This window comes from Electrophorus electricus, chromosome 1 (assembly GCF_013358815.1).
Source record: "Electrophorus electricus isolate fEleEle1 chromosome 1, fEleEle1.pri, whole genome shotgun sequence".
NCBI classification, from domain to species: Eukaryota; Metazoa; Chordata; class Actinopteri; order Gymnotiformes; family Gymnotidae; genus Electrophorus; species Electrophorus electricus.
Genome location: NC_049535.1, coordinates 35516239 through 35526197, shown reverse-complemented (window position 1 = coordinate 35526197; position 9959 = coordinate 35516239). Strand labels below are relative to the sequence as shown.

The window sequence follows — 9959 nt, the reverse complement described above, 5'->3', positions numbered from 1 at the left end:
TTACAATCTTATACGTATAAAGAAGGGAGATGAATGGAAGACTGCTTTAATTATGACTGAGTACACAGTGATGCCATATGGTCTCAGTGTAGCTCCATCTGGGTTTTAGGCCTTTATCAACGATGTCTTTCAAGAAGTAATAGGGAAATTTGTGATAACATATATTGATGACATCCTGAAAGACCCTGGTCTCATATCACCTTGGATTTCGTTACTGACTTCCCTGTTCCGAAGGTAATACTACAATCCTTACTGTATTGGATAGATCCTCTAGAGGGGTGAAATTCATTGCATACCCTAGCCTACCCACAGACTTCCAAACTGCTGAAAGTTTATTTACCCAAGTATTCTGTATAGTTGGCATCCCGGAGGGCATATTATCCAATAGGGGATCTCAATTCACATCCCACATTTGGTCTTCCTTTTTTGAACACATAAGGGTAGTTTTTAGCCTCACGCCTGGTTATCACGCGCAGTCTAATAGACAATGTTAAAGAACAAATCAAGAACTGAACAAATTCCAACTTTGCTTTTGCATGAATAATCCATCAGCCTGGTCCAAATTCCTACCTTGGGCTGAAATGGCACAGAACTCACTTACTAGTTCTTCCACCGGCCTAACACCCTTCAAGTGTATTCTAGATTACCAACCACCCATGGCTCCATGGACTTCTTACACAGCTGATATCCCTGCGGTTGACGATTGGATGCAACGTAGTGAGAAGGTGTGGGAGGAGACACACCAAAGTATCAAATTCACCCTAAAAAGATACAAAGAAATGGCAGATAGATACAGAGGGGACACCCTGACCTACCAACCAGTTTTCACGTGGGACTTTCGTAAGCCGGGGTCCTGCCGCAAATTAGGCAAGTATATTGGCTCATATGAAGTATCCAAGTGCATCAACAAGGTCACATATCAACTCAACCTGCCTTCACACTTCCACATCTCAAGGTCCTTTCACGTGTCTCTTCTTAAGCCTGTTATTTCAGGTCTGCTGGATGAAGTTTCTCCAGATGATACCCTGCCAGAGCTTATTGATTATGATAGCACCCCGGTATACGCAGTGCACCGCATTCTGGACTCCAGGAGAAGGGGACATCAATGCAGTATTTGGTGGAGGGATTCGGCCCTGAGGAACAAAGCTGGGTCCCTCGCTGTGATGTACTGGATCCCGGCCTCCTTTCAGACTTCCACATTAGATTCCTGAGATTACAGTGATGTAAATGTAAATTCCAGGACAAGCTTGCTCTTCGTACGCGGGGTTGCCCTCGCCACCTTCCTGCGGAGGATTCTGACGCTGGACCAGGATCTGCTGTGTTGACAAGGAGTCGTTGTGGTCGTCCTCATTCCTTGGCCATCCTGGACTCTATGGAGGGGGGTACTGTCATACTGCCCGACTCTCTACTACACTACACTACCCAGCCACCTGTTCATCACCCAGCCAACAACTCAACCAATCAGGGACGTTCTATCATATCGTCATCACCAGAGTACTGAACTCACCTGTGAGTTCAGAGCATTGTTGTATATAAGACTGTTTCAAGCACTCATTCATTGGGAAGTATTGCCTCTAGACTTTCTAAGCATACCAAAGCGTTATTTTCTTTGACTAGCTTCCTGTGTACCGAACCCTGACTTTGTCTTTCTTGTTGCGGATTTTGCCTCACCCCCTTTTGTATTTACTACCTGGTTTTTGTATTGCTCTTCTGGCTTTGGACACAGACTTTGATCTCTCTATTATTTGGATTTCCCCTTACTTTGCTCTTTCGAGTTTGACCCTGAGTTAGTCTGCTACCACCGATTGGAACATTAATAAAGTTCTTAGTCTATATCCGCAAGCGTCTGAGTCTGCCTGGCCCATCACACCTTGTCTATAACATCACTTTGTGTATTTATTATTATAATCAGTTATATATTACAGAGCTTTGTGTAATAAAGTGCCTTTTCTGTGTGTGTCTGGTAAAATGCCCCATTACCTTATTACCACGTTTTCTGACCATGTCACTCGTCAGCTGCCACCTTCCTGACAAACTAGTTAGATGCCATTATGAGCAATTTATGAGTCTGAGAAATTGGGAAACAGTTGCATTTGCAGAACTAAGAACACAAAAACAAACAAACAAACAGGTAAACAAAAGGTTAAAATAAAAAATTATGTCATTTCAGAAACATTTATCTGCTATATGAGTTGTGTGATGAGTGCACAATATATATCTGAACACAAATTACACAGCTTCATTAAATCTGTACATAAAAGTGCAGTCATTAAATATCTCAATAGAAAGTGCAAAGCCTGAAATTGCTACTTAAATAATAACTTAAATAGTTACTTTAAAAAGTAAACAATGTATAATTAGTGTCCTCAGTTTTCACTATTAAAAATACATATGGCTATGAGAGTACAAAGGAATAGATCCATGTTTTCTGGAGCAAACGTGGGCACATTTACACTGTAATAAAGCCAAAAACATCAGTAAATGTGGAATGTGGAATGCATGTTAAAAGTGAACAATTCCTGGAAAAAGTAACAACCAATTCTGTTGTTAATTAAGAACAGGCTTCAAGAACAGAATGTAGAGTTCAACTTTACCCTGCTAAACTTCTAGCTCAATTCAGGGTCTTTAACAAATACTACTAAGACCAGTTATTTTTGTGGACTTCAAACCAAGTTACTCTCCATAACTTGATAACTCATTTAAACCATTCAACTGATATATAGGCATCTATAATGCTAATGATAATGATATGGAGTCTATATGATTATTTTATGCTACACAGCACAAAGGTCTTCAGACCATTAGTTATTTTAGTGCTAAGTTAAACACAAAAGCAAACCATATTTCAAAATGTTATAAATTTATTTGAACACTCAAATATAAAAATAAATAATGATGTTGTAGTCCCTGAGCTAAGCTTTGTACTAACAAAAGTAAGGGATGATACTTTATTTTCATGACTTTAATTTGAGTGTACACATGTGTGCTGAAAGACTCTTGCTCTTAACCCAACACTTGGATGATAGCAGGAAGTGAGAGTAGGATGACTGATGTAACAGAGAGGAACAGATGGGCTGCACCATTACTGGGCTTGGTAGTGGTGGCCATAGTAGTCGTAGCAGATGTGGTGTTTGGGAGGGAGCCCACCGTCTTAAGCAGGAATGGGGTGAAGTCTGAGGTTTTAGAGAAGGTCATTATGCTTGACTTCTGATTAACCACATCCACCTGCAGGCTTTTGCTGGAGCTGGAGCTGGAGTTGGTGCTGTTGGTGTTGGTGATGTTGGATTTGGTGCTGTTGGTGCTATTGGCTGTGCTAGTGAGCAAAGTCAGAACCGCTGCCTGGAACCATGACGCCCCAACCTTACACATCAGAGGTCCTCCTCTTTCACTCTGAGAGGGAGAGAGTCCGAGAGACAAAAGTCAGTAAGAGATAATAATTACAGGCCAGATTACCACACACAGATTATGACTTTACATAACCAAACTGGTTTTCTGGCACAGTTTATTTTATAAGCATTATTCCTTTTGTATTTATTTTCTTTTCTCTAATCTTGGGGTCCCTGTAGAGGATTATGTTTTTTATTTGCTGGGTGACACTGATTTGTAATCAGAACATTGTGTACAAGGTACCAGATATAAAAACATCTATGTCTCTTCTGGGTAGAGAGGTTGGAGCAATTTCCATGATTTTAATGAACATCCAAATCCCCTGTCCTGGATATGCCTGAATATTTAGAGTAATTAGTTACTGTAAAGCAAAATTCAACAATGAAATCTTGACTTTAGTGTTTTCCTGGAAAGCGAGCCCTACATGTCCCAATGCTTAATCTCTGTTAGTAAACTCCTTATAAACTCTCAATATAAACTGGCTTTGGTAGAGATTTAAAGTAAAAAGAATGTTGTTTATGTTAATTAGAGACCTGTTCTAGTGGAAAGGCTTGTGTGCAGATGCTGGTAGATGCAGATGCACTATCACAGCTCACGATAGAAGTGTTGATTTGCTGAAGAGTTTGTTGAGCTACAGCAAGAAAGAAAACAAAGATACTTAAATTATTTAATGAACAAACACTAGTTAGTTAATTGCTAATTATATGCAAATTATTTATTTCTCTCTCTCTCTCCCACACACACACACCTGCGTGCACACACCCACACCCACACACATACACACACACACACACACACACACACCTGCGTGCACACACACCCACACCCACCCTGTACCTCCTCCTCCTGAGCCCCAGCCAGCTGTCCAGCACTGAGTGTTCACAGCAAAGTTGTTGCTGCCCTGGTCCACACATATGGGCTGGATGTAGTTGGACAGCGTTGGTTTAACGGTCAGCTGCAGCACTGCTATGTTGTTTTGTGAAGTGTTGCTGAACGTGATGTTTGCCACTTTGATGGACACCTCATTGGAGTTGCTGCCGTTCTGCATGAGGCGGCCCAGGATTACCGTCCAGTCAGAAGCGTTGGTGGAGCTGGAGAGAAATGCAGACCAATCAAAGTTCAGAGCTGCTGCCCATGTGTGTTGATGTGGTCCTGACCACTGACTGTGGCATTTGTTTGTTAATTGTTTGGTATTATCTGCCCATGACTTTTACCCAGAGAAGCAGTCAGCAGAGCTCATGACAAACTGGGCAGCGATCAGCGTTCCTCCGCAGACATGGGTACCATTACGCTGAACACTTGCCATCCACGGCCACATGCCAGCAGACGCCAAGCCAGTGCCCGCTCCCGAAAGGTCATTCAGGTTGGCATTGCCACATACCACAGCTGCAGAAAGAGAATAAATGAAGGCAACTGAAGACTGACAGGAGAGTGTAGTTCATCCATGAAGCAGAACTTGTGGCAACAGTAGTGGTAATGTGGGCAGTTGTGGTAATGTTTGTAGTACTTGTAGTGGTGACAATAACAGTGACAGGATCCACAGCCACAGGTTGTATCTTACATATACTCTGCACTCCACAGGCAAAATATGCCACACTGCTACTGATAAAAGCCTTAGTTTTGATTGTGTGTTGTGGACGGTCTTACTTGGAGCGGTGGTCATGGTGGTTGTGGTCACAACAGTGGTGGCAGGAGGCAGGTTACTGCAGGACACATTCAGGTCTGCATTAGTTCCATTAGACGTGTACGTGATGAAGCCTGGCTGGTTGCTAGTGATCACCTGGTTGATCCAGTTCTGGTACTGAGACACTCTGGTGAATGCACCAGGGTAATTTGCCTGAGCACATCCTTGAGCTTTACCAAAGCTCACAATCCCAGCCTGGATCCAAACAGAACCTTGTTTGATGACTAGTGGACCTCCAGAATCACCCTGTGTAGTGCAGAGAGATTTTCATGTTCTCCAAATGAACACATTGTTAAACAGAAAAAAGTACTAAAATCAAGCAGAATAAGGTAACATTACATTACAGGGGTCTTTCCCTCCTGCTAAAGCTCCAGCACAAATCATGTTGCCTGTGATTCCTCCACCATATAAGCAGAAACATTGCCTGTTTCCAATAATTGGGACTTGTACTTCCTGTAGGTACCCAGGAGATGGAAGACTTACTGTAACACACATTAAACATTAAATTGTATATCATGAAAATTGGTAGCAGTGGTTTATTCCATGTGCTGTAATTACTAATATTAGAAACCCTGCCAGGTCATACTGAAGGATCATAGTGTAAAAGCAAATAAAATAATACTTCTCTTACACAAGTAGTCTTATCCTGCTTTTTATAACAGTCTTTCCTAATCAGACTAAAGTCCTTCCTGAAGCCTCTCACAGAGGTTAGACTCTCTACCCAGTTAGTGCTAATAGTAGCACACTTCATCCAACACACTTATAAACCAAAGTACTAATTATAAACAATAAGTATAAAACTTATAACTATAACTTTATATAACTATAAAGCTGACAACTGTAGATTAAATTTGTAATATATAATTTATCTCTTGGTAGTAGCAGGTTCAAGTTGCACAAAGAAGATGGGGTCAAAGCCCAGGGTGCACACACAGTATCATACTGATAAAATATATGTAAGTCACTCTGGATAAGAGTGTATGCTGATGTAATGTAATATAATGTAAATATTAGGCTCAGTTGTTTTATTTTAATATTTATGGCTTGTCATGGGCAAAGAAAGTGAGAGATGCTCCTTTTCATTGTTCATCTCATAATGTCCTATTAGTGAACTTCCATAACAGACAGGACTGTATGTGGATATAAGATTTAGGATCAGTCCATCAGTGTCTGTTCATCAGGATGTAACTGATGCTCCTGTTCTGATCCCACATTAGTACTCTCAGTTTGATGAGTTTGATAGTTTACACATGGAGCTTAATTAGACAACCTTTACTGTTTCTCACCTCCATAGCCGATGTTCCCCCAGCCAGTGACCCAGGACAGGGTTCCATTGAAGAAGGTGCTACCAGAGGCAGCCAGACAGATAGGAGTGACGTAGGGGGTGAAGGTCACTGTGGAAGACAGCTGAAGCAGGGCCAGGTCATTGTTCACGGTATTTGCATCATAGTTGGGGTGTATGGTCACACTTGTGACAGATCTGAACACCTGATTCATGTTGGTTCCCTCCAGAGTCTCTGTACCCAGATACACAGTAACTTGAGAGGCAGTATATCTGAAAAATGAACAGAAACATTCTTATATCACCTTCACCTGGTTTTACGGTTACATTACAGTAATGTTTTGTGAATTATGGATTGTAAGCTGCACTGCACAAAGTGTTCTATGTTTGGTGAGTTTATGTTATGGATTGTCATAAACATTGTCATGTTTATGTTTATTTCATTGTTTATTGTGTTGTGAGCTGCACTGCATAATGTGTGTCTTACTTGGTACCTTACAAAGCAGTGTGCCGCTGTCAGAACCCAGCCACTGTTGATGAGGGATCCACCACAGAAATGGAAATTATAGGCAGTGAGACGAATGCTGACTTGCCAAGGCCAAGAACCTGCAGCAGCATTCTGTCCTCCCACTATCTTGTTGTTCAAACTAGCCACACCACACACTGAGGTGCCTTTGGTTTGAGCCAAAGCTGCAAGAAGCAGTTCATTTAATATTCTGCTAAATCTTAATGTTTTTTCAGCAACAAAAGTTTTATAACAAAACCGTTATTTAAAAAATCTAAGCGTTACTATTGACTAATATTTGACACACAGATAAGGTCACTAAAACCTTTTTCTATTTACGTAATATTTCTTAACTGAAGCATACACTTTCTTCACCAGATGCAGGGAAGTTGTTCCACGCTTTTATCTTATCAAGATTGGATTATTGTAATTACTGCTCCACAGTATCTGAGTGAACTCATTGTATACTATAACACCCTTTACTTACTATATTCTCAAAATGGAGGGTTTCTCTTCATCTCTAAATTAGCAATATTACAACCGGGGGTAGAGCCATCTCTTGTCTTCCAGCTTTAATCTGAGACTCAGACTCACTCCCAGTTTAAACCTAGGCTAAAACATGCTTATTTATTCAAGCTTTAGGTTAGCCTTCTGCACAAAGAGGTGCAGAGCCTGGGGTCACTGGTCATAGAGTTTTCTGGTAGCCTGAGATGTTGGTGCTGTCATCCAGGCACTTCAGTCAGGTTTTTGACAATGATATGGGTTGAATGCAATGTCTCAGAGCCCTTAGGACTGTGGTCACCATCTGAGCCTTCACATCTACATTGAAGTGGCTACTTGGCCTAAACATAATGTACTAAAGTATGGACTGGTTACAAGATGGACTGCCCAATGGAGGATGGGGGATGCAGGATGTAGGATGGAGGATGAACTAGCATACTGTTGAAATACACATGTAAGCTCTCTCCGACAGAAATAAGTGCAATAACAAACAATGCCCTACAATAAGTACTAGCGTTTAGGTTACAGAACATAGGTGTGGGATCAATGGTCATTTACATATTCCACAACAGCTAACAACTAAATTCTAATAAAACAAGTTTATAAGGTAGGCAACAAAAATATTAAAAGTAAATCTAGTCAAAACAAATCAAAGTTTATTTGTCACATATGTAGTCATACCCAGTACAACTAACAGTGAAATGCTTTGATGACTGCCTGCTCACAAAAATGTAAAATAAATATTGAGCAATAATTAGAATTGAGCTAATGTTACCATCTGTATGTGACTTTAAATTCGTGAAGCTCTTTAAATTGCTCTAACTACCTCTCCTGTTTGCAGTGAAGGTTAGAACCTGCTTGCTCTGCTGAGCTGTGATGATACAGTCTGCCCATAGATATGTGTGCTCTAACTCACTGTTGCAACCCTGGAAACTCTTCTTTCTCTCTTTCTTTGTTATCATACCACTAAATGTGCTAAGAAGACCACAAATACCTACAGAACGTGTTACTGTCAGAACCGGTTAGTTTAAACCAGGGTTCCTCATCATGGCATGCAGGGGGTGGGATAGAAATGTGGGCCGTCCTCTGGGTTATGATAACAGAGATAAGACACCACACAGGCACCAGAAATAGGAAGTACATTCACATAAATACCATTAGTTGCATCTCCTTTACTTTTATAAACATACAGATGTAAGTTACAATAAATGAATAAGCAGTGCACATGGAACCCCACCCCTCCACTCTGTTCCCTCCACTCTGTTCCCTCCACCCTAACGTCTAGTGCACACAGTGTATATAAGATTGATTAATAAGTTTACATTTATTTTTCATCACAAAATTAAAGGTCTCCTGACCAGATTAATTTATGAAATACACTATAGTGGAGATAGGTTCCATTAATGTTTTACTTATTCATTTTTAATGAGTTTTTTAGGAAATTGTCCTTTTTTTCAGCAAATTGTTGGGTTTTTTTCAACATTTCCTCAATGATGCTCTTACATACAGACTGTCTACTTTAAATGGTGTCTCTGTGACAAGTGAACAAACTGACCATCAATATGATCAGTTCACTCAGGCATTATAATATTTCTACTTGTGGATTTGACTAAATTAGACGTGTTGCTGAGAATAAGACCACTTGAGATCCACTTTGGTTCAGCGAGCAGGTAAATAAACATTCAAAAGAGTAGTGATGTTTATAAACTTACCTTTGGGTAAGAAGCTGAGTAGAAACCCCACACAGAGTGTCCCAAACATCACCATCGTCACTTTGACTGAGGTAACACCATCCCTCACATCACAACTTCCTTACATATACCTGCGTATACTCCTCTTGCTCTAATCAGTACCTAAGACACACCTCTCTCCCTCTCTCTGTCCTTCCTGGACTGATCTGTCATCTGTTTGTATACCACAATTCCAACCTGTTATACATGGATTTTTTTTTTATTTCAATGTTTTTGGGAATATCTGAATTATCTCTTTTAACATGATATTTCCTCATTTATTATTAAATAAATAAGTGTTATGCTGGCTTTACTTTGAACCAAAGCAGAGGTAAATGATGTAAGTATATAGGTTACATCAAAACTGGTAGCAGGCAAACTAACAGAACTGCTGACAGTGCACCCCAGTGCTCAGTGTGGTGGTGCTGGAGACACTGCTCCTGATCTGGCCTGACTGGGGTCTCCCAGTTACAGAGGGAGGTGTTCAGACCCTCTGTCCTGCCTCGCTCCTCATGTACAGTTGGGTCTGGACACACGTTACAGTCCTGCTGTTCATTAAAAGTGACAGACTATTAATAGGTCAAGTACTTTTAAAAGCAAGTCAAACAAAATATAAAGGTTATCTTGAAAGAAAGAAGTTGTGAATGAAGTGTGGTTCAAGATAAATATAATGTACTCCTTTTTGTGAATTAGAAACTTATAATTAAGAAATTTACAATGTATTTTACTTAATGTATAACATTTTCTACTGTGTCTAATTGAACAACTACTACATTTGGGCTAAACAAACCTGGTAAAATTAAGTGGCAGCCAGTGGAAGAAAGCCTTCTATTGCCTTCCTGGTGAGCGGTCCTATAATGATGTGACATC

At 40.5% G+C, this 9959-nt stretch overlaps 1 protein-coding gene across 1 annotated transcript; it reads right to left on the bottom strand.

The window, feature by feature from the left end:
* Positions 1-3003: 3003 nt before the first annotated feature.
* On the bottom strand, positions 3004-9126 carry LOC113568567 (transmembrane protease serine 9-like). Its single transcript, XM_035524469.1, has 9 exons — positions 9072-9126; positions 6848-7043; positions 6358-6626; positions 5411-5553; positions 5035-5317; positions 4602-4773; positions 4225-4478; positions 3921-4018; positions 3004-3390 (listed from the first exon to the last, which is right to left on the bottom strand). The coding sequence occupies exons 1-9, from the start codon at positions 9124-9126 to the stop codon at positions 3004-3006; spliced, it is 1857 nt and encodes a 618-aa protein (XP_035380362.1).
* Positions 9127-9959: the final 833 nt, after the last annotated feature.

Excerpts from the sequence above, each read along its gene's own strand:
- LOC113568567 (XM_035524469.1), bottom strand. The coding sequence starts at position 9,126 with ATGGTGATGTTTGGGACACTCTGTGTGGGGTTTCTACTCAGCTTCTTA. Across the intron at positions 5,554-6,357 it reads GGGGAACATCGGCTATGGAG|TAAGTCTTCCATCTCCTGGG; the intron begins GTGAGAAACAGT and ends TGTGTGTTACAG. Across the intron at positions 5,318-5,410 it reads GAGGGAAAGACCCCTGTAAT|GGTGATTCTGGAGGTCCACT; the intron begins GTAATGTTACCT and ends TGCACTACACAG.